The 27751-nt window shown below is 45.0% G+C and overlaps 1 protein-coding gene across 1 annotated transcript in view; it reads right to left on the bottom strand.

The window, feature by feature from the left end:
• Positions 1 to 9567: 9567 nt before the first annotated feature.
• LOC144576727 (ephexin-1-like) overlaps positions 9568 to 27751 on the bottom strand; it is a 73954-nt gene continuing 55770 nt past the window's right edge. Inside the window, exon 4 of the mRNA XM_078328849.1 lies at positions 9568 to 9817. Within this exon, the coding sequence (XP_078184975.1) occupies positions 9727 to 9817 (91 nt within the window). The 3' untranslated portion in view covers positions 9568 to 9726. The remainder of the gene's footprint in view (positions 9818 to 27751) is intronic.

Raw genomic sequence — 27751 nt, forward strand, 5'->3', positions numbered from 1 at the left:
GCATACCCGACAGTGCACCCACTGTTTCCCACACCTCCCCTCCCAGCAGCAAACCAGGAGCCAAGTAGAAAGTGGGCGCTGGCCTCTGCTTCTGTACTTCCTGTCACCCACTGTGCCAGTGGCTCACCAAGCTCCCTGGGTCCCACAAGTCGTTCAAAGCAGTCCCCTTCCCTGGTATTCGAACGATTGCAAGTCCCTCTTCCTCCCAGGCCATCCTCTCTGCCCCTTTCTGGCAATGGGTCTAATTTTGTCCCTTCCCTGCTCAAACATCTTGGTTGGAATCTCATCTCTCCAAGGGGGAAGCCCAGTCCCATGTGCTGTGACAGGTCCCTCACCGGCTGGCCCATGCATTTGTGAGCCTGGCAGGGAGCACGGCCCTCCCCAGCTCTCTGGGGCTTTGTCCTGTCCATACTTTTCCAGGTTCTCGGCTTTTCCAAGTGCTGTTCCTTCCCCTAGGATGGTGCTCTCCTAGTGACACCCTCCCCCTTCCAGGTCTAGGCACATTGGGTGTCCCTACCAGTTCCCTTGTGCTGCTGCCTCACCTTCAGTCGCTGCCTGGCACTGCCTGATGTTCTGTTATAAGGGCATCCTTCCAGGAAGCCACAGGCTCCTCAGGATGGGCACCCTGCTGTCTCACTCATCTCTCATCAGGGGCCGAAGGAAAACACTTTGTGGGCAAACATAAGATCTCCTGGTTTGCACAGCTGCATTGTCCCTGCATTTGATGTAACACTAAATGGAAGCTATTCCTTTTACACTTTGCTGCACCAAAGAGAAACGTTCTTTTTTACAAAAAATAAAAAAATATTAAAGTGAAATTACATATATTAAGATAAGCATAAAGTCTTCCAATAGAAAAATAAGCTAAAAATATCTTCATAATTATAAAACCAGTTTAGAAAGTCACTGAGTTCTAAGGCACGTAACCTTCAGCTAAATCCCACGTGCTCCATTTTCCACTGCGTTTAGTGCTTATTAGACAGGCTGTTATTAAAATCTCCTTTGAACTGACATCTTGCTCTGAATCATTCACAAAATAAAGTATTGATAAACATTTCAAATATCTATACTTGACTAGCACATAGTAGGTGCTCTATAAACATCTGAGAATGGGCCGGGTGAGGTGGCTCGCGCTGTAATCCCAGCACTTGGGGAGGCCAGGCTGGGTGGGTCGCTGGAGCCCAGGAGTTTAAGACCAGCCTGGGTGACATGGCGAAACCTCGACTCTACAAAATTAGGTAGGTATGGTAGCGTGCGCCTGTAATTCCAGCTACTCTGGAGGCGAAGGAAAGAGGATCTCTTGAGCCCAGGAGGCGAAGGTTGAGGTACATCGAGCTCACACTACTGCTTTTCAGCCTGGGCAGCACAGTGAGACTCTGTCTCAAAAAGAGAAAGAAAGAATTTGTGGATGAATTAATGGTATATTTTTTAAAGTAAATATTTAGTTATTTTGTATTTTATCTAAAGATTATTTTTTCCTTTGGGTTATAAAAGTGAAATATTGGAAGCAAAGTGCATTCTTATTCACACGGTAACTTCAGGCCGGGTGCGGCGGTTCACAGCTGTAATCCCAGCACTTTGGGAGGCCGAGGCAGCCGGACCACCTGAGGAGGGAGTTCGAGACCAGCCTGACCAATATGGTGAAACCTCGTCTCTACTAAAAATACAAAATTAGCCGGGCATGGTGACGCACATCTGTAATCCCAGCTACTTGGAAGGCTGAGGCAGGAGAATCACTTGAACCCAGGAGGTGGAGGTTGCGGTGAGCTATCACACCACTGCACTTTAGTCTGGGCAACAGAGCAAGACTCCATCTCAAAAAGAAAAAAAAGAAAGAGACATAGTAACTTCAGCCTTCAGAAGTTCTTGTTTATGTTTATAAAATTTTTCTTGATCCTGAGAGAGAATCTCTGGAAGTGGAAGGAGGAGGGTGGAAGCTGAGATACGATCTGGTTCAATGCTTTCATTTTCCCAGAGGAACAAGACCATAGGATTAAATTAGAAACTCAAGACCTGCCGGGCGCTGTGGCTCACGCCTGTAATCCCAGAACTTTGGGAGGCTGAGGCGGGCAGATCAAGACCGGAGTGGCCAACATGGTGAAACCATGTCTACTAAAAATACAAAAATTCACCAGGCGTGGTGGCTGTAGTTCCAGCTACTCAGGAGGCTGAGAGAGGAGAACTACACAAGCCCGGGAGGTGGGAGTTGCGGTGAGCTGAGATCCCGACACCACACTCCAGCCTGGGTGACAGAGCAAAACTCCATCTCAAAAAGAGAAAGAAGCCCAAGAGCACACAGCTGGCAAATGGCAGATCTGGAAATACATGATAGTGAGTCAACACTACATGGTATGAAATAAGGGGAGAAGAAAAGAAAGCACACTGCCATGTGTGTACCTACGCAACTGTCTTGCATGCTCTGCTCATGTACCCCAAAACCTATAATCAAATAAAAAATTAAAAAAAAAAAAAAAGAATTAGGCATAAAAAAAAAAAAAGAAATAAGGGACTGCACATTGCTATTCACTTATTCAATTTTCAGGGTCACATGGTGTGTCACCAGACTACCAAATGTTCAAAAACGTTTGTATTGTTATATTTAGTAGGAAAATGCACTGAATTTTCTTGTTTTCTATTTGGTAGTGAGAAGACGTTTCTCAAATATCTATAGGAAATGTGGTAGCTTTTAATTAACTGTATCTTTTAAATCCATAAACAGAGTAGCTTATTTTTGTCACTCTCAGAACACTTTTTCTACTTGCTTTGAAAATCAACAAATTGAATTCACAGGAGCGGCACCAGCAGTCAATCAACAGAAGGCCACAGCCTCGAGTTCAATGGACCCCCAAATCTAGGGGGAATGTGAGGAAAAGGATGGGATAGATGCTTGGGAAAGGACCGCCCCTCTCGCTGCAGCACTGAAATACCCAGAAACCCATACTCTGTGGATGAAAAGATTTCTCCACAAGGAGATTTTCCAAAAATAAATTGTTTTGTTGTGTGGCTGGAAGTATTTCACCAGGGAGGTGGAGGTGGAGATTTTTCCTTACTTTTCATCAAGAAGATAATTTGTAAATGTGGGATTGTATCATGTTGTGGAAATATGCTAAATACAAAAATCGGTCCCTGTGTGGTAAAGAATTCACCTTACCCAAAGACAGGTCTCTTGGGAGGTGCTCTCTAAGCTGTTAGAATATCGTGTCCGAAAAGAGGGTCTTTCCTTACCCAGGAGCCTTGGGCCACACTGGATAGGGTGGAGTCTCTGGGTTATGTGGGATCAGTTTTGCCTCCAGAAGAGCTGGAGACTAAGGTCAGCCACCTGGGTAGCCAGCCAGATCTTTGTGACCAAGCCCCAGTAAGAACAGCGGACACCAAGGCGCAGGTGGGCGTCTCTGGTTGATGATGCACCATGCATGTTGTCACATATTGCTGTGGGGAAGGTTAGTGCTGTGGGGGTGTCTTCCAGTGAGAAGACCATTGGAAGCTTCGTGCATGGAACTTCATGCATTGCTTCCCTTGGCTGATTTAAATCTGTATCCGTTCACCGTAACAAATGGTAATCGTGAGTATAACAGCTTTCAGTAAGTTCTGTGAGTCCTTCTAGCAATTCACTGGAACCGAGGGTGAATTTGGGCACCCCCAAACTCTGCCGTTCATGTCAAAAGTGAGAGTGGTCTTGTAAACTGTCCTCTTAACTTTGCAGGTCTCCAGTCTGATTTATTTACTCATTTATTTTTGAGATGGAGTTTCACCCTTGTAGCCCAGGCTGGAGTGCAGTGGTGCGATCTCGGCTCACTGCAACCTCCACCTCCCAGGTTCAAGTGATTCTCCTGCCTCAGCCTCCCAATAGCTGGGATTACGGGCATGTGCAACCACGCCTGGCTAATCTATGTATTTTTTAATAGAGATAGGGTTTCACTATGTTGGCCAGGCTGGTCTTGAACTCCTGACCCCAGGTGATCCACCTGCCTTGGCCTCCCAAAGTGCTGGGATTACAGGCATGAGCCACACAGCACCTGGCCTCTAATCTGATTTAGAACACAGTGACCACTTTCCTCTGGTCTCTTTGTCCCTCCCTCCATTTGTCCTAAATGAAGCTTCCCTGTTACTTTTCCTCACACGTGTCTGACCCCACACATCTGTTATCCTCAGTGACTCAGCACCTTGCAGGTAATTCATTGCACAATGGAGTTAATGGATGGTACAGTCTGGGGCTGCCCAGATGAAAGCTGAGTCACTCCTGACAGCTCCCAGCCCCTGCCCTGTCCTCTGTCAGCACTGCTGTGTTCTCACTTGCCTGCACGGTTTCTCCTCCCAGTGAACCTGAGCTTTTTGGGTGCAGTTACGAAGAGGCCATTGATCTCTGCATCCTCAGCGCCAGCGCTTCCGTGAGGCATTGGGAAGGGGCTGGCACATTAGTCAGCACAGGGAAGCCAGTGGGCTCTGCGGTGCCATGCCCTTGGTGTGAGTCTTTCTTCTCCTGCAGTTATTGAGTGGAGCATCAGCATTTGCTTGGTATCCCATCTTGTGCATCTTGGGTAAATGATATTTCTTCAATTGACCTCTTTGGGAACTAGCAGGTAATGGCTTCTGGGATTGGTGCCTGAAGCTTGGGGGAGGTAGCTAACGATGATCTGTCTCTGTGAGTCCAAAAAAGCCATTAAAACTGGACTCGGTGTTTTGGTGAAGTGAGGAGTGTTTTGTTTTTGTTCTTTTGGGGTGTCTTGCTCTGGTGGGGTCATGCTGTTGGTTAACAAGGGAGAAGGCCGGAGGGATCAGGAGACCCCTACAAACCCTTGTCTGTTTAGGAGAGAGGGTAGCACTAGATGAGTTTCAGTGATCACGGGAAGCAGCCCCATCATCTCAGGGCTTAACTGCTCAAGACTGGAGATTGCTATGCTGAATACATTCTCTGAATCAAAAATAGATGGCCAAGAATTTTGCTCTGTTTCCGGGCACGAGAGGCAGCCTGGAGGATATTGCTTGGCTAGTGAAACACTGGAATTTGCTAAGCGATTTGATGTTCGTGTATCCTTAAAGGTCTTGGACAAATTGCAGTCATGTCACCAGTTATGAGATGCAGACTGCTGTATAGCCTTCATGGAAATGTATTGCTAAAACAGGCTGCCCCAAATAACTCGTGGATAAGATGCCAGAATGCTTGTGTGTTTATATGAATGTGTGGAAAATGATGGAGGCCCTGAGATGTGGGTGCTTTGAAATATTCCTAACCAAGGATCCTGGGATACGTAGGGTCTGGGGGTTTGACTCTGGGCTTTTGACCAGTAGAAGCATCCTGAAACAAGAGGCACCTAAGGGATAAATGCTGTAGGCCAGGTGTGGTGACTCATGCCTGTAATCCCAGCACTTTGGAAGGCCAAGATGAAGGATCACTTGGAAGGATCCTCGAGCCCAGGAGTTTGAGACAAACCTGGGCAATATAGTGAGACACTATCAAAAAAAAAAAAAAAAAAAGAATTTGGGTCTCAGGAGAAGAATGTTTTGGGTAGAGATGGGTCCTTCTAGGAGAAATGTTTGAGACACAGGTGTGATGTGCCACTAAGATGCTTGTTTCTGGGTCCTTGACTTTGTAATATTGACAGAATGCTTCCCAAGAATCCATAGCTCTTCACTGTGATTGATATTTCTATTTCAGTGTCTCATAAGGAAACTGGTGATAGCATGGTACAAATTAGCAGAAAATAAATGATATCACCATAAAGAAAACACTATATTTCAAAAGCGTACCAGAAACACAGAAATCAGAGCTTTGAAAATGAACAGTCAGTGGCCACCAAGGCGTGGAAGTCACCAAGGCGTGGAAGCTGTCATTTGCCCCTGGGGGTGGGACTCTAATACTCTTACTCTTTGGCAAAGAGATTGGCAAAGAGATTCTACTTCTAGGAATATATCCTAGTGAACTATTGAGAGTCTGTGCAAAAAAAAAAAAAAAAAAATGAACAGCAAGGATATTTTTTACAGTGTTATTTATAACAGGGAAATATTTAATGTCCAATAATGGATTGACTAGTTAAATGATCATCTATCTCTCAAATGGAATACTATACCATTAAAAACTATTTTAGCAGAACGTTTAATAATCTGGGAAGACATCCATAGTATTTTAAATAAAAAAACAGATTGCAAAACTGGATGGTAGTATGCTCTTGCTTTGTTTATAAGTAGACTTTTATATGTGGAATTTTAAGCATGCATATATACTTTTTAAAGGACTAGAGGAATGATCACCAAAAATATTCCACAGTACTTGTTGATGGTTGGCTGGATTCTGAGGGAATTTTTCCTCCGTTTGTAAGCACCCAAAGGCCTAGACAGAGCAGATTGATCGAGACAGGAGAACTGCAACAGAAAAAGAGGAATCCACACAGAGCCGGCTGTGCAGGAGACCAGAGTTTTATTATTACTAAAATCAGTTTCCTGGAGTATTCAGGGAGCCGAGATTTTAAGCATAACTTGGGTAGGTTGGGGGAAGCCAACGAGCCAGGAGTGCTGCTTGGTCAGAGATGAAATCACAGGGAGTCGGATCTGTCTTCTTTTGCTTAGTCATTTCCTGGGTGGGGGTCACAAGATCAGATGGGCCAGTTTATTGATCTGGGTGGGGCCAGCTGATCCATCAAATGCAGGGAAATATCTCAAGCAGTGATCCTAGGAGTGGTTTAGGGAGGGTCAGAATCTTGTGGCCTCCAGCTGCATGACTCCTAAACCATCATTTCTAATCTGTGGCTAATGTGAGTCCTACAAAGGCAATCTAGTTTCCAGGCAAGGAGGGGGTCTTCTTTGGGAAAGCGCTGTTACTGTCTTCGTTTTAAGCTATAAACTATCAACTAAGTTTCTCCCAAAGTTAGTTCAGCCTACGCCCAGGAATGAACAAGCACAGCTTGGAGGTTAGAAGGAAGATGGAGTCAGTGAAGTTAGATCTCTTTCTCTGTCTCAGTCATAATTTTGCAAAGGCGGTTTCACTTTTACTCATACGTGTTTAAAATTTTTTCTACCATAAATGTGTCACTTATGTAATAAGGGGGGAAAAGTTACTTTAAGAAACAACATCAATCCCTTAATGCGCATAAATTTAGAGCATGGGTTTAAAGCACGCACACAGCCATAGGGAGCCCGGTACGCTTGAAAATGACGGCTGCTTTGTAGTCTCCAGATTCACTTGAGGAGAAACCTGAACTCCCTGCATACGTCCACCTCTGAAAGAGCTCTTCAGTTTCCAAAGAATCACAAATTCCAATTTTACAGTAAATTACTTCCTGGCATTCTCAAAATTAAAGCACTTACCTGATATTCTAATCTGCCTGGTTATAAAAATAGGCCAATTTCCAGAAATTCCCCCTTTCCTTCCATAAATTCACGTATATAGAACGTTCCTTCCTTTTCAACAGAAGTCATGGTCCCATCAGATGAGTCATCAAATAAATCACCAACTTTATTCAAAGGCAGGTTTCCCTAACACCACAAGCCCCATGCTGCCCTCCTGCATGGCTCCATCCCACCTTTACTGGCTCAATGCCACCTCCTCCAGGAAGCCCCCCATCCCGTCATGTGGCTGGTTGTGTTTGCTCACTCTTAGGTCTCCTGAAGGGCTTCACCTGGGCTATCAGAAACACTGATGAGTTTACTGGGAAGCTAACTCTGTCCTATTGGACCAGGCAAGGAGACAGGACATGGCCTGAGTGAGTCCGTCCCCCTTGTCGCTGTGAGGGGCACAGCACCTAGTATACTTTTGAGGCTTTCTATGTACTTGCTAATTCAGTAGATCTGGGGGAAGCTTGAAAGCACATCAACATTCTTCGGGGATTGTCGGGTTTCTCTCGGTAAATCACAGTCACAGGACATCTTCCAGACCCTTTTCCTTTCGCTTATTAATGTAAATCTTCTCTCCAGCTGGGCATGGTAACTCATGCCTGTAATTCCAGCACTTTGGGAGGCCGCGGTGGCATATCACGAGGTCAGGAGTTTGAGACCAGCCTGGCCAACATGGTGAAACCACATCTCTACTAAAAATACCAAAATTAGCCGGGGGTGGTGGCACTCCCCTGTAGTCCCAGCTACTAGGGAGGCTGAGGCAGGAGAATTGCGTGAACCTGGGAGGCGAAGCTTGCAGTGGGCTGAGGTCTCACCACTGCACTCCAGCCTGGGCGACAGAGCAAGACTCTGTCTCAAAAAAAAAAAAAAAATTCTTCTCTCCTTTCTATTCTCTTAGAAGATGCGTGTACCTTGAGCTCAAGTAGTACCATTATTTTCCAGGGGGGAAATCAGTTTGCAGCAGAGAAGTGAAATTTCCTTTTTTTGTTTTTTTCACTTACTGTTCATTCCTCCCCCGAACTGACCAGTTGTGGCTGCTTTTTCTAATTTTAAAGCCATTTAAAATGTCTCATTTTTTCCATGCAGTGAAGATTGCATGTTAAATTACTGCTGTTTCTAAAATGTTGCTCAGCCCTTGGAGTAGCTTTTATTTGTCAGAGAGTCAGCGGGTGGTCTAGGCCTGCTTCTCTGTTTAGCTTTGGCTAAAAAGATAGATAGCTCTTAATAGGTCTCTCCTTCCTTCCTTTTTTTGTGGGGGTCTCGGAGAAACGACTTGCCAGAAATACAAGTTTCTATTTGAAATTGGCATTTGTTCTTAAAAAAAGAGTCTCTAACCTGTCACCAGCTGAGTTTTCTGTTAAGTGATAGATTCTTACCAGGAGAAAAGAGAGCCTTCTCCACAGGCGTGAGTCAGAGCGATGACAGAGGAGAACAGAAAACAAATTTCTGTTCATTGAAAACTCCTGAGACATCCTGTCCCTTCCTGAAACCCAGGGCCTCAGTTTCCGTACTTCCTGTACTGGGAGTCTCCACCAACTGCGTGGTTGTCTTGAAGGTGGAGTGCGCTACATTTTCTAGCTTGAAATCTCTTGTGATGACCAAACTAAAAATCAGAGGAAACAGTCACGGAAACACATTCCTGATTGGAGAACAAAGCTAACCTCAGAGGGAAGCGAATTTGACACTAAGTAACAGAACTACGAGTGAAGGCTGGGCACAGGGGCTCATGTCTGTAATCCCAGCACTTTGGGAGGCTGAGGCAGGGCAGATCACCTGAGGTCAGGAGTTCGAGACCAGCCTGGCCAACATGGTGAAACCCTGTCTCTACTAAAAACTCAAAAATGAGTTACATGTGATGGTTGCACGCCTGTAATCCCAGCTACTCGGGTGGCTGAGGCAAAAGAATTGCTTGAACCCAGGAAGCAGAGGTTGCAGTGAGCTGAGATTGCGCCATTGCCCTCCAGCCTGGGTGACAAAGAAAAACTCCATCTGGGAAAAAAATAAAAAGAAAAGAAAGAAAAAGGAAAGAAAGAAAGAAAGAAAGAAGGAAAGAAACAAAGAAAGAAAGAAAGGAAGAAAGAAGAAAGAAAGAAAGAAAGAAAGAAAGAAAGAAAGAAAGAAAGAAAGAAGAAAGAAAGAACTACAAATGCATTTACCCTTCCACCCAGTTATGCTACGTCTAAGAATTAGCCCGTAGACACACGCTCGGAAATAAGAAAAGATAAGCACAAGATTATTCATTATTTTTGAAAGCAACATATTGGAAACAGCGTAACTACCATGCTGAGGAGATTGGTTGAATAAACCATGGTATAGGCACCCGAAGGAGTGCTACGGCACTGCAGACATAGGAATGAAGAAGGTGTCTTGGGAGTGAAATGAAGTGATTTCCCATCTTCAGTGAGAGAAGCTGGGGATGAGGATCTGCTGTGTTCTGCCTTTGTGAACTGATGACAGAAGGGGAAGCGAAACAATACATGCACACTTCCTGTTTTCCAAAAAGAAATAAGGAGACAAAAAAAGAGACATTAAGAAAAATGGTTACTTCCAGAGCGGGGCTAGAGGACAAGACTTTTTGGAGTATATATATATACATGCTCTGTCGCCCAGGCTGGAGTGCAGTGGCGTAATCTTGGCTCACTGCAACCTCCTCCTCCCTGGTTCAAGCAATTCTCCTGCTTCAGCCTCCCCAGTAGCTGGATTACAGCCATGCGCCACCATGCCCAGCTAATTTTTGTGCTTTTAGTAGAGATGGAGTTTTACCATGTTGGCCAGGCTAGTCCCGAACTCCGCACCTCAAGCCATCTGCCCATCTCGGCCTCAGAAAGTGCTAGGATTACAGGCGTGAGCCACCACGCCTGGCGTATAGTTTTGATTTATAAGCCATGCACATGTTTTACATGCTCAAATAATAAAATAAATCTAAAGTATGGGAAAAAAAACCCTCTAGAACTGAAAATAAACCAAACCAAATGAACCTAAGTGATAATGATATTGATAGTCCCACAGGAAAAAAAGTTTAGTTCAAGTAATTTTTCAACATAGTACTCTATCTTTATACCTTCACTGGGGTCTATTCTAGGATTAAAAAAAAGAAAGAAGTGTTACACTTTGTTTAGTTGGTATTGTGGGTTGTGTTCCCTAAAAATATATGCTCAAGTCCTAAGCCCTGCGACCCATGCTTGTGACTTGATTTGGAAAGAGGGTGTTTATTGAAGTCATCGAGTTAAGATGTCATACTGCATTCGCGTGGGCCAGAATCCAATGGCTGGTGTCTGTGTAAGAGGAGGGAAATGTGGACGCACAGACACACACACACAGAGAAAAGAGAATGCTGTGTGAAGACATTGGCAGAGCTTGGGGTGAGGCATCTGCCAGCCAAGGAGTGCTGCGGGTGCCAGCTGCTGCCAGAAGCTGGAGAGGGGCAAAGAGCAGCTTCTCTCCCCAGCTCTCAGAGGGAGTGTGGCCCTGATCAAGTCTCGATTTGGCACTTCTGGTCTCCAGAACTGCAAGAGGGTAAATTTCTGTTGTTTAAAGGCCACCCAGATTTATTCCAGAAGCCCTAGTGACCAAGACAGCAGATTTACTGTTAGTTATGGCACAGGTGGAGTCATTCTGAAATTGTTCTGTGTGCATTTGTAGAATAGAGCAATGTCTCACACATACTGATGTTGAGGACCTGGTGTAACTCACTGTTAAAAAAGCAACATGTACAAAAAGATGCTTGCACACGCATGTTTATAGCAGCACAGTTCACAAGTGCAGAAATGTGGAAACAACTCCAATGCCCATCAGTCGGCTAGTGGATAAAGAAACTGCGATATAGGTACATATATAGAGAGAGTTAATACTACTCAGCCATAAAAAGGAACGAACTAATGGCATTGGCAGCAATCTGGATGAGATTAGACACTATTCTTCGTCTTCTTTTTTTTTTTTTTTGAGAAGGAGTCTCGCTCTGTAGCCCAGGCTGGAGTGCAGTGGTGTGATCTCCGCTCACTGCAACCTCCACCTCCCAGGTGCCAGTTCAAGCAATTCTCCTGCTTCAGCCAAGATTGGAGACTATTATTCTAAGTGAAGTAACTCAGGAATGGAAAACCAGACATCGTGTGTTCTCACTCATAAGAGGGAGCTAAGCTATGAGGAAGCAAAGGCATAAGGATGACACAGTGGATTTGGGGGACTTAAGGGGAAGGATGGGAAGGGGTGAGGAATGACAGACTACACACTGGGTGCACCTGCAGTGGGTGCTCAGGTGATAGGTGCACCAAAACCTCACAAATCACCACTAAAGAACTCACTCATGTAACTAAGCACCACCTGCTCCCCACTAGCCTACGGAAATAAAAAAATTTTTAAAAGAAAAAAGAAAAGTGAGGCCAGGCAGGGTGGCTCCCACCTGTAGTCTCAGCCCTTTGGGAGGCCAGGGCAGGCAGATCACGGGGTCAAGAAATCGAGACCATCCTGGCCAACATGGTCAGGTCATGGTCTCTACTAAAAATACAAAAATTTTATATTTTTTAGGGCATGGTGGTACGCACCTGTAGTCCCAGCTACTCAGGAGGTTGAGGCAGTAGGATCGCTTGAACCCAGGAGGCAGAAGGTTGCAGTGAGCTGAGATCCTGCCATTGCACTCCAGCCTGGGCATCAGAACAAGACTCCATCTCAAACAAACAAACAGACAAAAACAGGAGCAACAACAAAAGAACAAAAACAACAAAACAACAGAAACGAAATCAGGTTTAAGTGTAGTCGGATGCTCGGCATGAAATGTTGACGTTGGAATGTCCCAGAGGCCAAGGGAAGGAAGAGACCTTTGCCAGTCACTGCCCAGCTTGGGAGCTCTGTGGACCAGGGCCTGCCTGAATGTGAGCCCCAGGGAGGCGGAGCTTTTGGTCCCTTTTGTTCACAGCTAAATCCCCGGTACCTAGAATAGAGCCCGGATCATAGTAGAGGCTCTGTAAGCGTTCGTCATCTGCCTCAATGAACTGCAAAGAGCTCAGTGATGTTAATAGACATATTTCTGAGTATCTCCTCAGGACAGACTCTGGACCAAAGATTAAGAATATTTTTATTGCTTTTCACATATGTTAAGGAATTACAAAAGATTATACTGGTTTATACTCAACCAGTGTTTTTCTCTGCACTCTTTCTAGTACTCAGTATTAGATATATATATACATATATATATATACACACACACACACACATATATATATACACACACATATGTATGTATATATATGCTTTTTTTTTTTAGTTGACACAGAGTCTGGCTCTGTTGCCAGGCGCCAGGCTGGAGTGCAGTGGCATGATCTCACTCACTGCAACCTCCACCTCCCAGGTTCAAGCAGTTCTCCTGCCTCAGCCTCCCGTGTAGCTGGGACTACAGGCACGTGCCACCATGCCCAACTAATTTTTGTATTTTTTAGTAGAGACGGGGTTTCACCATGTTGGCCAGGATGGTCTAGATCTGTTGACTTCATGATCCACCCGCCTCGGCCTCCCAAAGTGCTGGGATTACAGGCGCGAGCCACCGTGCCCGGCCAAAATATTTTTTAAAGTACCAGTTTGATGGATGAAAAATGATGTCGTTTTAGTTTACATTTCTTTCTTTACTAGCGGAATTGATTTTTTGCTTCATCGTGTTTTTCTATATTCTTCCTTTGTGAGTGATCTCTTCATGAGTTTTGCTGGTTTTAAATTCAGGGACGTTCATGTTTCTCTAACTGATTTGTGAATACAGCATGCGGTGTTGTTGCTATGAGGATGTGTATATTTTTTAAATGGGCCGCTTCGTGGGAAAAGAACTTATTTCTAAAGGATATGTAGATCAAGGTATCAGTGATAGGCTGATAGGTGCTCAGTGTGTCAGTGGGGTCCCCCACCCCCAAATCCCAGCCACCCTTTGCCCCTGGAAGGTGGGATGGGTGCTTATGAATCTCTATCAGTCTCACTGTCCTAGGAGACCAGGATCTGGGGCAGAGGGGAGCCTTTGGTCTAGCCCCTGCCTTCAGGCAGGCAAGACTCCAGTGTTCTGATTCGACAGAGAAGACCACCAAGGGGCAAGGCCCCCTCTTGGTCCGGGCATGCCCCATTCCAGGTGCACGTGGGCTGGGTGGGAGTGAGGAAGCTCCTCAGGCCTGAACAGTTGCTGTGACTTCAGGTCCCTTCCAGGAGGTCCCCTTACCACTGCCTGTTCCCCAACCCCTGTCTGAGAGTTTGATCGGAAACCCTCCAAGCCAGACTTGCCTTGTCTGTCAGTTTGGTGTCTTTTTCACTAACATATGGTTGACTTCGCCACATGCTTCAGAAAAAAACATGGAAGGGGGAACAGCTGACTAACGTACATTCACTGCCAACCGCTCAGTGATTTATTTATTCAATGCGTGGCTACTGAGCATCCAGTATCTCTAGGCACTGACAGATGTAGGCCTCAGACTCAGCGGTGTCCAGCATGCAGCTGGCTGTTACTGACTTTAAATAATCAGTGGGCCATCTTAGAGGTGGGCTAGCATGTTCTCCTTCAGCTTTTTGCTAGGAAAGATGTGAAGACAACCAGTGCCACCATCTCATTTTGTGAGTGTGGCACTCACCAGAGCAACAACTCCAAGATAGGCAGACACCAGGACCATTCTGCCTGTAGCCTCCCTGGTCATGAGTTACCTCGATGTCCAGGGCTTTCCAAATGTGCATTGTCCTGGCACCTCCTGAGGTCTCCTCTCCATATCACAGCCTCCCTCTGTAAAGCCAACCACCTGTCATTTGATGTTCTGCCTTGAACTTGGATCCAGCCATCCCATTGATGCTACTGGCAGATTCTTAGCTCTCTCCCCAGTCCAAGGCACAGCAGCCTTCTCTCGGCAGACATGTGAATTTGCAACCTGGGAAGACCTGAGTCCTGGCATAGTAATTAAACTTGGCCAAAATAGAGCATGCTATTATTCTACGCTGCAGAGTCAAGGTCTTAATTTGGAGGTTTTACAATAGCATGACTGGCAGTGTCAGGCTACAGGGGCCAACAGCGCCAATTACCCACGTCAGAGACAGAAAGGGAATCGGAGGTTTCACGCTTCCTTTCAGGGCTTGGCTGCACTTAGGAACCACCAGGGTGCTGACAGCCACATCACTCGCTCTCTTCTGTCTCTTCAGCCTGAAACCCCTCCCCATTCCCTCTATGCAAAGGAAATCCCAATACGTTGTTTAGGCGTGAAACCAGTCATCTCTCCCCTGGGTTCTTGTACTGCGTGAAGAATGACATGCTCAGTGGCACTGCTCTAGTCCATGTCACGGGGAATTTTGAATGGCAGGGGTTTTTTTTTTTTAATGGCATTTCTTTTTTTTTTTTTTTTTTTTTGAGACGGAGTTTCACTCTTGTTACCCAGGCGGGAGTGCAATGGCGCGATCTCGGCTCACCGCAACCTCCGCCTCCTGGGTTCAGGCAATTCTCCTGGCCTCAGCCTCCCGAGTAGCTGGGATTACAGGTACACGCCACCATGCCCAGATAATTTTTTGTATTTTTAGTAGAGACGGGGTTTCACCATGTTGACCAGGATGGTCTCGATCTCTCGACCTCGTGATCCACCCGCCTCGGCGGCATTTCTTAACATAAACCAGGCGTATGCTATCGAAATACAGCTCAGTGGAGATGTTTCTGCCACATTTGAAGGGCAAAGGGAAAGGACAAAATGATAAAGTGCAAGCACACAGCCCTAGGAGGGCCTGGTGCAGGCCAGGGACAAAAGGCAGATCATCAAAAGGCTACATGATCTGTACAGCCTTCAGGCTGCCTTAGCAGGGCTCTGTTGGAGATGGGGTGAGGGTCACGTCTCAAGCAGAGACCTGGAATGTATGCGCCCTGCAAGGTGACTTGGGCAGATCTTCACATGTAAAGCCCGAGTAACATCAACGGAACTGGGAATATGGATATACATTCCGAGGACAATACCTAAGAACCATACTGATGCAAGAATTGTGGAGGAAATTCAGACCCCAACAGACATCTATTTACAGAGCGCCTACGTGGCCAGAGCCGTTTTAAATGTTTTTCATGCATTCTTTCATTGATTTCTCCTGGCTATCTTGTAGAGTTAGAATAATACTTAGAAAGTTCAGGAAGTTTTTGGCTCATCAGCATTCACTTCATTTTCTTTTTTTCTTTTTTCTTGTAGTCAGAGTCTCGCTCTGTCACCGAGACTGGAGTGTGATGACTTGATCTGGGCTTACTGCAGCCTCCGCCTCCCGGGTTCAAGCGATTCTGCTGCTTCAGCCTCCCGAGTAGCTGGGGTTGATTACAGGTGCCTGACACCACGCCCAAGTGCTTTTTGTATTTTTAGTAGAGACGGGGTTTCACCATGATGGCCAGGCTTGTCTCGAACTCCTGACCTTGTGATCTGCCCACCTTGGCCTCCAAGGTGTTGGGATGACGGGCATGAGCCACCGCACCCGGCCCACTTCATTTCCTTGAACACTGTTTTCTCTACCAGGAGATCTAAGTTCCAAGATTTCTGGAAGATGATCTACAAGAGCAGCAAGTGCCTTCTAACAGAGATACTGATTATCCTCACAGTGATCACTACATTTTTCTCATCCTAGATCTGTTAACTTCACATATCAATATCTACATTGAAATGCTATTATTTACTAAACAACATTTTGGGGGTATCTGTTTTATGACTCTGCCATCTTCTTGCTGGAAAGTCTTAGAAACATAATCAATTGCCTTGAACAATCTACGTTTGTAAAGTGATCAGGGGGCAGGGCATGCTGGCCCATGCCTGTAGTCCCAGCACTTTGGAAGGACAAGGCGGGCAGATCACCTGAGGTCAGGAATTCGAGACCACCCTGGCCAACATGGTGAAACCCCATCTCTACTAAAAAATACAAGAATTAGCTGGGCATGGTGGCGGATGCCTGTAATCCCAGCTACTAGGGATGCTAAGGCAGGAGAATCACTTGAACTCGGGAGGTGGAGATTGCAGTGAACTGAGATCACACCATTACACTCCAACAAGAATACAGACAAGAGTGAGACTCCATCTCAAAAAAAAGAAACACACACATACATAACAACAAAAAGGAAAAGTAATCAGTGTATCTGCCTCTTGATATTGTTCAGATGATTTTAATTTGAGACAGCTACTCCTACACAACCAACATGCTCAAAAAATCAAAAAATAAAGCCAGAAGAAAAAAAGAAAAAGAAAAAGTGTAAGATACATTGTTGATGATACTAATAAACATTCCTTTTTTTATTTTTAGAGACAGGGTTTCACCATGTTGGTCAGGCTGGTCTCGAACTCCTGCCCTCAGGTAATCCATCCACCTCCGCCTCCCAAAGTGCTGGGATTATGGGCGTGAGCCACCACACGCAGTGACACTGAGATACATTCCTCTATGAAAATTAGGAAATGGGGCCAGAATCCTCTGTATCCCGCCTGCCTGCCCAGGGGGAGATCTGCCCAGGGCCAGGGTCTTCTCCCAGAAAAGCAGTTCTGGTGTTCCAGGATGTAAGCAGTTTCTTCTGTGCAGCTCAACTGAGGTGCCTGGGGCCTGGGAGCATTTTCCAGGAGGAGCGCAGAGGGGCCACACGACTAAGGTCCAAGAATAGGCTCCTGAACACCAGCTTTGGCGCAATGGATCTTCCTGGGAAGCGGTGGCTAAATGTCTCCTTGAGCCACCAAATAAGAAATGTTTTGATAGAAACCAGCACTCAGGGAAGTGGAGGTGATTGACAGATATTTGTTAAATGAATGAACTCATAAATGAATGATACCTCAAGTTTGCAGGGGTGAAATATTTGTCAAAAATAACCATTTTTGTTTTAGAGCCACTAACTATAAAACAATCCTTTCCTCCTCTTGCTGTGTGGGTAACAGGACTGACTGTCTGCTGAGGCAACTGCATTTAGGCTCAGGGCTGCCATGTCAGGCGACTCGGGCTGTGCACTGTCTGACTCCGGGAGTATCTTTTACATGGATGACACTGTGAATGGAGCCCTCGAGAGCAGGGCCCTGGAATCACACCCTCAACTTAAAGGAGGGTACTTTATTCTATTCTCTGTGACAGGGGAGGTGGATATCCAGGCCTTCATTCATCCATTAACTGTCTTAGGCCCTGGGATATGACAGTGAATAAGACAGCCGTCCAGCCCTGGAGTTATTGTCTAATAGAAAAGATGGATAAGTTTCCAGACAATTACATGTTAATATAGGTGATGAGATATTGTAGGATGCTGTGAGAGCTTAACAGAGGGGTTCCTAATGCCATCCGAGGCAGGAGGCATGAAGGACGGGTGGCAGGTCGAGGCAGCCTTTGCAGAAGCTAAGTGAGAACTGAAGGGTGAATAGAAACTATCCAGGCACCAGCGTGGGTTGGGGAACAGCAGGTGCAAAGGTCCTATGGTGAGAGCACTTTCCAACCATCGAGACTTAGTAACAGCTCACGAAAGCTAGGGGCTGATCGCTGTTCTCAGCGCTTTACAGATACCAGGTTACTTTTTCTTCATAATAAGCCTATCCATATTCTAACTCTCCAACTTAAGATGAGGACACAGAGGCAGAGAAAGCCTAATGACCTACCTAGGATCCAGCCTGGGAGTCGCCCTCCAGAGCTTGCGCTTTTTTTTTCCCCTCCAGATATTGATTGTTTTTTAAATTGTAAAAAAATACCAACAATTACAAGTACAGTACAAAGAACTTTTCAGAAACTTTTCCTGAGCCATTGGCGGGTCAGCTGCTGACCTGACGTCCCATCATCCCTTCAGTCTGCATGTTCTAGAAGCAAGGACTGGTTTCTATATAACCAAAACACAGCCATCAAACCAGGACGTCAGCTTTGAAATATTACCACCAATTACCCTCAGACTCCGTTCGGCTTTTTGCTACCATCTGCTATGATGCTTTGGAGTAAAAAGACCCAGTCCGGGATCGTCAGGGCAGCCAGCTGTTCCGCTCTTTGCTGTCCTTTAATTGGGAGCAGTTCTCAGCCTTTGCTTGTTTTTGCTGGTTTGTTTGTTTTTGAGACAGAATCCTGTTCTGTTCCCCAGGCTAGAGTGCAGTGGTGTGATCCCAGCTCACTGTAACCTCCACCTCCTGAGTTCAAGTGATTCTCCTGCCTCAGCCTCCTGAGAAGCTGGGATTACAGGCATGTGCCACCACGTCTGGCTAATTTTTGTAGTTGTAGTAGAGACAGGGTTTCACCATGTTGATCAGGCTGGTCCTGAACTCCTAACCTCAAGTGATCCTCCTGCCTCAGCCTCCCAAAGTGCTGGGATTACAGGCGTGAGCCACCAAGCAAGTCCTTTGCATGTTTTTTGTGACTCTGACACTCATGAAGATTTCAGACCAATGTATTTTGTAGAATGTTTCTCCAGTGGGACTCTCTGGTGTTTTCTATTTTTTTTTTTAATTTTAAATTTTTATTTATTTTTTAAAGACGGGGTTTCACCATGTTGGTCAGGCTGGTCGTGAACTCCTGACCTCAGGTGATCAGCTCGCCTTGGCCTCCAAAGTGCTTGGAGTACAGGCAGGAGCCACCACGCCTGGCCTGGCGTTTTCTAATATTAGATTAAGGGTTTTCATCTGGGGCTGGCTACCTGGTTAGCATAGTGTGTTTTTGAGTTTTGCAGAAATGAAACTGCTGTACGTGTCCTTCCTCCATCGCCCCAAACACGACTGCAGCTTAGCATGCGCTTGCTTCTGGGTCCTGTCCACGTGTTTGCTGATTTTAGACACAGCTCTTCTCGTTGTAAATATGAGGTAACTGAGACTTGGGGAGAGCAAAGATTTATTTACCCAAGGCCACGTGCTGCTCTGAGGAGGATCCAGGGCTCAGCCACTCTGAGTGGTTGCCCCTGAGGGGACCTGGCTGGGCGCTGCTAAGGTCAGAACAGGTGGGGTTTTGAGAGAATTTGAGAGAAACAAGCTCATGGGTCCATCAGCCCCAGCTTCTACCTCCTCCCTAGAGCCAGCCTGTAAGGTAAACATCTTAAGAATTCAAAAGAATTAGAAAAAGATTTGGCTGCAATATAAGCTTGTAACTAACAAAAGAAGCAGTAACTAGCATTATCCATAAAGGATTGATAGAACCAATAAAATGATAGTTTAAGAACCAGAATTAGTCTGGGTGTGATGGCTCACACCTCTAATCCCGGCACTTTAGGAGGCCGAGGCGGGTGGATCACCTGAGGTCAGGGATTTGAGACCAGCCTGGCCAACGTGGCGAAACCCTGTCTCTACTAAAAATACAAAAATTAGCTGAGTGTGATGGTGGGCGCCTGTAATCCCAACTACTTGGGAGGCTGAGGCAGGAGAATCGCTCAAACCCAGGAGGTGGAGGTTGCAGTGAGCTGAGATCCTGCCACTGCTCTCCAGTCTGGGCGACAGAATGAGACTCCATCTCACAAAAAAACAAAAACAAAGAGAACCAGAATTAGGTTCCTGAAAAGTTACAAACAATAAATAAGACCAACCCCACCCCAGAAGCTTAGGAATTTTAATAGAAAGATAAAACAGAATTAAGTGGGGGAAAGATTTGGCATCAAGAATTAAAGCCAAAAGCACTGAATTTTAATAATGGTTCTTATGGTAAAGCTAACGCACGAAGGGAGAACATTTAAAAGGTGCTTAAAATAGAAACTAAGAAGGAAGGCAAAAGGGCAAAGTAAGGAAGACTGAAAATTGAAAGAATAATAAGATAAACTAGAATAACCGAAATAAGGCGAAATAACTCGAAATGGGGAATTTAACACGAGAGATTTCAAACTAAAGATGTAATTACAGGTAGAGAAAATCCATGCTCCAAGCTCAGGCCCCAAGGCCTGCTGTTGCTGTTATTATTATTATTACTAATTATTATTATTCTTTTGAGATGGAGTCTCACTCTGTCGCCCAGGCTGGCGTGCAGTGGTGCAATCTCGGCTCACTGCAACCTCTGCCTCCTGGATTCAAAAGATTCTCCTGCCTCAGCCTCCCGAGTAACTGGGACTATAGGCACCTGCCACCACACCAGGCTAATTTTTGTATTTTTTGTGGAGATGGAGTTTCGCCATGTTAGCAAGGCTGGTCTTGAACTCCTGACCTCAGGTGATCTGCCTACCTCAGCCTCCCAAAGTGCTGGGATAATAGGTGTGAGCCACCATGCCTGGCCCAATTATTATTAACATTAATGTTAAATGTGAAAGTAGTCATGAGTCCCAGAGGCTGTCCATATGATCCCATAAGATCTGAGTCTTTTGCAAGTTCCTGCACCAGTCTGGTCACCTCTGGGTATGGGCCTCTACCCAGCAGAGGAGGGAGAGCTGGGACTGTGTCCTTGTCCAGTGTCGCACCGAGAGCCACTTCCCCTGCAGCCCAGTCACCAAGGCCAGTGGAGAGGTGTAGGATATGCCCCTTCAACTTCTCAAAGGGGAAAAACATTTAGAGCTGCTGAAAATAAGACTGAGCTGTCAAAAGTATATGAAATTAGCTGCATAAACTGTGAAACATAAGTTACAGTTATATTTGTTCTGAGACAGTGTAAAAATAGAAGCAAGTTTCACAGATAGAAAATCCAAACCTCTCTCCAGTTACCATGTCCAAGTGGCCTGAGATCCTTCCAATGCTCTAGTGTCCTTTGTTTATGCTCTGTAGAACTACGAGGCCAGTGCTGCGGCCTCAGCTAGCACCCAAGCGAGGGATGCCAGAGAGGAAATTAATTTATGATGCTCCATTTGTATCTTTATTGCTGAGGGCACTTGGCCTCCTATATTACTAGGGGAGGTGGAAACATGGGTTATCGTCAAAAGGCAGCCAGGCAGGCAAACCCCTCCGAGTTAGAGGAGGGTATTTTTGCTAGAGCTGCAAGGAGTGTTCATCTATTCTGGTGACATTGTGACCTCTTTGCAAGAGCCTTGGTCTGCACAGTCCCAGGATTTTTCTGAACCAGTCTGCACAGGTATGTCTTCAGGTCAGCAGTTGAGCTACATCTCAGCCTCTGCCCAGGAGTCTGCATGCATGCATCCATCAATCATTTGCAAGTACGGAGACCCTGTGATGTGTTGCACTGTGCCAATTGCTCAGGAAGGGACAAAACTTGGCATGGTCCTACCTTTGAGGAGCTTATAGTCAATGCCACCTGGGCCACCATGGTCAGTAGTAAGACCTGACGATTCTGCCAACCTCCCAGAAAAGGAAATCAGAACTGGGTGGGTAAGACTGGTCTTTATACTCAAGCTCTTATATTTTAAAAAACAAGCTTTAAAAAAAAAATAAAAATTTAAGTTTTCCTTATGGAAAATTTCAAACACATACTAAAGTAGACAGAAAAGTATAATGAATTCCCCCAATACTCATCACCCAGCTTCATGGCCAATCTTTCATCTCCACTCCCACCCACTCCTTCCTCTGGATTATTTTTGAAGCAAATCTCAGACATCATATCACTTCAACCAAAATATTTCAGACTGTATTTCTAAAAGATATAGAGAGTTAAATAGAGGTTAAAAATAACTACAGTAGCATTAGCATGCCTAAAGAGATTATCGATAATTTCTTCACGTGATCAAATATTGGCTCAAACGCCCCTCCCCACAATGTGTGTGAAAAGGGATTCAGATACGGTCTGTATAATGCAATCGATTGATCTTTCTTCAGTCTCTTGTTTTTCTTGTTTTTTCCTTGAGAAATCGGGGCGTTCATCCTGTGTGGATTTTATGATTGTGCCTGCACGGTGTTGTTTGACCTGTTCCTCTCTCTCCTGTGTTTCCTGTCAATTCCTAGTTAGATCTGGAGGCTTGATTAGAGTCAGGCTGCATTTCTTTAGCTCCCATATTACTCAGTGTGTGTCCCTGGGTATAGACATTCACAGTAACAACCCAAACTAGCCTCCAAAAACCCTGACAAACTACTCCAGGCTTACCGAACATGCAACCTGTACATTTTCGTAGAAATACGTACAAGGACTAGTATGGAAGCTGGACCTTGCCCAGCATCAGCACTCAAAGGCTCACCATGCCCTCCATGAGCTGTTGGTGGCAATGGACGATTCCATAGCAATGGCCATTTTTTAGGTAAATCCGTAGATGAGTCGCAACGTTTAACAACCAGGCATGGCACCAACCAGCTAGAACAGAGCTGTTAACACATAGTGGGGCTGTCCCGGGCTGTCCCTGCTGAGTGTTGGCTTTGGAGGTGACTCCTGTGTTTGATGCAGTCTGACCATTCTTGGAGCAATGCACTCCTGTGATTCCCTCAGACCATTGCCAGGAAAAGAGGAAAGCCAATGGGCTAATGTTTCTGCAAGGCTGATGCTTGCTTAGTTTATGCAGAAAAATTGCCCCACCTATTTTAGATGTAGCTTAATTTTGTATACTAAATATCAACTTATAAAAGCACATATTATTTTTTTCTTATACATATATTTAGCATATATGTATAAGCATATATACATATAAAAGCACATATGCATATAAAGCATATATACATATAGCATATATACCTATAAAAGCACATATTAGAGTATTTTTCTTATACATATATTTAGCAATGTGGCACTTTTGTGACATGAAATGATTTCTGGGACTAGAATCCTGATTCGGGACCTTGCACCTGTACGAATAAGGTCCCAGTACAACATCTGAACTTGAGAGGACCCCAAGGGACAGATTCAGTAATGTACTGGGGGTTTGCCTCCTGTGGGCAGATTAATAGGAACACCCTCCCTCTCACAGCTGTGATTTCCCTGGCCATACCTCACAGGCAGCCTGGAAAGGGGAGGTCATGGGTGTGGAGTCAGAGCTCCCGGGTTCATGGTCTGGCTGTGTCACTAGGTAGCTGTGCAGCCTTAGGCTAGGCACCAAATTGTGTTGAGTCTAGGCCTGGAGCAGTGGCTCATACCTGTAAACCCAGCACTTTGGGAGGCCGAGGTGGGTGGATCACCTAAGGTCAGGAGTTTGAGACCAGCCTGGCCAACATGGTGAAGCCCCGTCTCTACTAAAAACACAAAATTAGCTGGGTGTGGTGGCACATGCCTGACTGTAATCCCAGCTACTTGGGAGGCTGAGGCAAGAGAATCCCTTGAATCTGGGAGGCAGAGGTTGTGGTGAGCTGAGATCACACCATTACACTCCAACCTGGGCAACAAGAGAGAAACTTCATCTCAAAACACAACATGTGGGGATAATGGTGAGTAACCGTAATAAGACAGCGAGGGTAAAGGCCCTTGCCATATGTAAGTTGGCTGCCCGTGCCCCTTTTTACAGAACGTCTTTCTACAGTGATTATGCTTCCCTCCTGCCTTGCTGCCCAGCTCACCACGACTCACTGCTGGTTGGTGTACTGAGAGGACTTGCAAAGCAGCCTTGAATGAACTGAGGATGGGCACTGATTACCAAGAAGAACACCCCATGTCCCATGTCAGCACCACCCCACGTCTTGAAAACTGAAGGTCCGGTTCTTGGGTCCATTCCGGGCTTCTGAAGACTCTAAGTCTTTAATCTACTGCTTCTCATCCCTACCATTCTTACCTCCATTCTCTGCTGCTTACCTCACCCAAGCCCCTTTCGCATTCTCTTGCGTGCGAGACCCAACTGTAACTGTATTATATATGTTTGGCTTGCCTGGCTCACCTTCACATATTTAAAAATTCTCCCAAGCAAGCTCCCACTGATGAGCTGGGAATGGCCCCATTAATCTTGCCCCCTGCCCTTTTAGCTGTTTGATCCAGAGAAAAACACCTGACCCATGGATGGTCAACGAGATTATTTCCCTTAGAAACTCCTTTTTTCTAAGAGACACAAAAAGGAGTCCCCATTGGCTTTGTGGCCAGCTGAGATGAAAGGTCACTGTGGCAATGGCTGCCATTTGTGTCAAGTGCAAGCTGAAAAGCAGAAGCAGGGCAATTGAGCACTCCTCAGAGAGAAACAGGGAGGAGTGAGCCTAATGGCCCATGAGAAAAGGATAAAGTGCCTGTAGTTTCTGATGGCTTCTTCGTTCTCGTAAAGGTGGAAAGATGGGCTTCATCTCTTCTACCTGGAGTCTCTGGGATTCCAGCATCTTTACAATATTCCTCTTTCACTTGAGCAAATTTGAGTAGGCTTTGATCTTTGCCATCAAAGCAGCCTTGGCCAGGAAATAAGGATGCCTACTCTCACCACTTCTATTCACCATTACGGTTGAAGTCCTTGCCAATGCAGTAACCCAAGAGAAACAGATAGAAGGCATGGCGATTGAAAAGAAAGAAATATGGCTGGACGCAGCAGCTCATGCCTGTAATCCCAGCACTTTGGGAGGCTGAGGTGGGTGGATCACTTGAGGTCAGGAGTTCAAGACCAACCTGGTCAACATGGCAAAACCCTGTCTCTACTAAAAATACAACAGCAACAACAATAACAACAAAAATTAGCCAGGTGTGGTGGTGGGCACCTATAATCCCAGCTACTTGGGAGGCTGAGGAAGGAGAATCACTTGAACTTGGGAGGTGGAGGTGGTGCCACAGCACCCCAGCCTGGGTAATAGAGTGAGACTCCATCTCAAAAAGAACGAATAAGTGAATTTATTAGGATCACAGGATACTAGGTGAACATGCAAAAATTAGTTTTATTTTTACATACTACCAAAAAATTATTGAAAAATGAAATTAGAAAACACTGACATTTAAAATAGGATAAAAAACATGAAATACCTAGGAACAAATTTATTTAAAATATGTGTAAAACCTTTATATTAAAAACTACAAATCATTGCTAGATTAATTTTAAAAATGTCTAAATAAATGAAAAATTAGGACATGTTCATAGTTTGAACAATTTGCGTTGCAAGATTCAGGTGTCAATGATCCCATAATTAAAAAAAATTGACAAAAATTTTATATATTGCATACAATATGTTGTTTTGAAATATATATACCTTGCAGAATGACTAAATCAAGCTAGTTAACATACGGATTAAACCCGACATTTATCTGTAGCGACAATGAAATTTCAACTGAAATTCTAGCAGACTTTTTTTTGGTAGAAATTGACAAACTGATTCCAAAATTTGTATGGAAATGCAAAAGATTTGAAATAATCAGGACTATATTTAAAAAGAACAAAGTAGGAGGGCTTACACTACCAGATTTTAAGATTAAGCATAAAGCAACAGTATTTAAGACACTGTGGTAGTGGCATAGTGGCATAAATATAGACAATTAGATCAATGAAACAGAATAAAAGTTCAGAAATAGACCCATGTGTCTGCAGTCATTAGACTTTTGGAAAAAAGTAGCAATGCAATTCATTGAGGGAACAGAAGGATTTCTCAATAAACAGTGCTAGAGCCACTAGCGATCTGTATGGACTGCAGACCCAAATGTGAAAGTGAAGAGCCTAAAACTTCTGTAAGAAAACATAGCAGAGTATCTTTAGAACTTTGAGATAGTCAAATATTTCTTAGGAAAGAAAAGGACAAACAAAAAAATTGCTAACTTAGTCTTCATCAAAATTAAAAACTTCTGCTCATTAGAAGACAAGAAACTTGGCCAGGTGTGGTGGCTCACGTCTGTAATCCCAGCACTTTGGGAGGTCGAGGCATGCAGATCACTTGAGGTCAGGAGTTCGAGACCCGTGTGGCCAATATGGTGAAACAACCCTCCCTGCTAAAAATACAAAAATTAGCCGAGCGTAGTGATGGGTGCCTATAATCCCAGCTACTTGGGAGGCAGGAGAATCACTTGAACCTGGAAGGTGGATGTTGCAGTGAGTTGAGATTGTGTCACTGCACTCTGGCCTGGGCAACAGAATGAGACTCTGTCTCAAAAAAAAAAAAGAACAATCCGGTACACATGTATTGATGAATTTCAAAAATATTACGTTGAGCAACGGAAGTCAGACACTGTAGAGTACACACTGTGTGATCCCATTATGTCTGAGGGTTGGATATTGACTTGAAAAAGGGCCCTCTTGGGGCAATGGAAGCGTTCTCTATCTTGGCCCAGTTGATGGTCAAGGTGTAGTACTTGTGTAAAAGTTCATCAAGCTGTAGACCCAAGATCTGAACATTTTATTGTAATGGAAAATGACCTTCGATAAAGCATTAGTTAAATCACCTTTATGAAAACACTAACGACACCGGCAATCACAGGGGAAAAAAAAAAACAGGGAGAGGAGATCGATCCAAGATGGCCGACCACTAACAGCTCAGGATTGTAGCTCCCAGTGAAAGCCCAGAGAACGAGACGATGCCACACTTTTAGACGAATTTTCGTCACTCACCGATCAGCCGATTCCCAGTGGAGGAGCCCCACGGTCGCCAGCGCGACTCTTGTGGTCGCCGCAGCGGTTTTGCCGGCGTCTCGGCGCAGCAGCTCTTCATGCAGAGCCAACGGGACTGCTTCCCCTACTGACCGGAGTTTGGAGCTCCAGGAAGTCAGAGCCGCTTGTTGCAGACTCAAGAGGGAAGCCAGACCAGAGATTCCCGGGCAGAAGAGCACCATCAGTCTTACCGCTGCTATTTAGGCTGCCACAGTGGGTTGCTCGGATCCCAGCACTGGGAATCAATAAGTCGGACGTCGACTCAGAAAACTAATTAGAAAGGCGGGTCATCTACAATGAAGGGAAAAAAACAGCCTAAGAAGGCCGAGTATACTCAATATCAGAACCCATCAGCAACGGAACAAGCCCTGATGGAAAAGGACACATCAGCAACCGAACAAGCCCTGATGGAAAAGGACTCATCAGTAACGGAACAAGCCCTGATGGAAAAGGACTGTGTTCCATTATCTGAAGTAGGCTTTAAAAGGTGGATGATAAGAAACTTCTGGGAGTTAAAGGAACTTGTTCTAACCCAATGTAAAGAAACTAAGAACTTGGAAAAAAGGTTAGATGAAATGTTGAAAAGAATAGACAATATAGAGAGGAATACAAATGAACTTATGGAGTTGAAAAATACAACACGAGAACTTAGTGAAATATGTACAAGCTTAAACAGCCGAATGGATCAAGCAGAAGAAAGGGTATCAGAGGTCGAAGATCAACTTAATGAAACAAAACAACAAGACAAGAATAGAGAAAAAAAGGAATGAGCAAAGTCTCCAAGCAATATGGGACTATGTGAAAAGACCTAATATACGCTTGATTGGTGTACCTGAATGTGACGGAGAGAATGAATTCAAGCTGGAAAATACTCTCCAGGACATTATCCAGGAAAATTTTCCTAATTTAGCAAAGCAGGACACTATTCAACCCCAGGCAATACAGAGAACACCACAAAGATATTCCTCAAGAAGACCAACCCCAAGGCACATAATCGTTAGATTCACCAAGATCGAAACGAAGGAGAAAATATTAAGGGCAGCCAGAGAGAAAGGTCAAGTTACCCATAAAGGTAAGCCTATTAGGCTTACAGCAGATCTCTCAACGGAAACCCTACAAGCTAGAAGAGAGTGGGGGCCAATATTCAATATA

This window comes from Callithrix jacchus, chromosome 6 (genome assembly GCF_049354715.1).
Source record: "Callithrix jacchus isolate 240 chromosome 6, calJac240_pri, whole genome shotgun sequence".
NCBI lineage: Eukaryota > Metazoa > Chordata > Mammalia > Primates > Cebidae > Callithrix > Callithrix jacchus.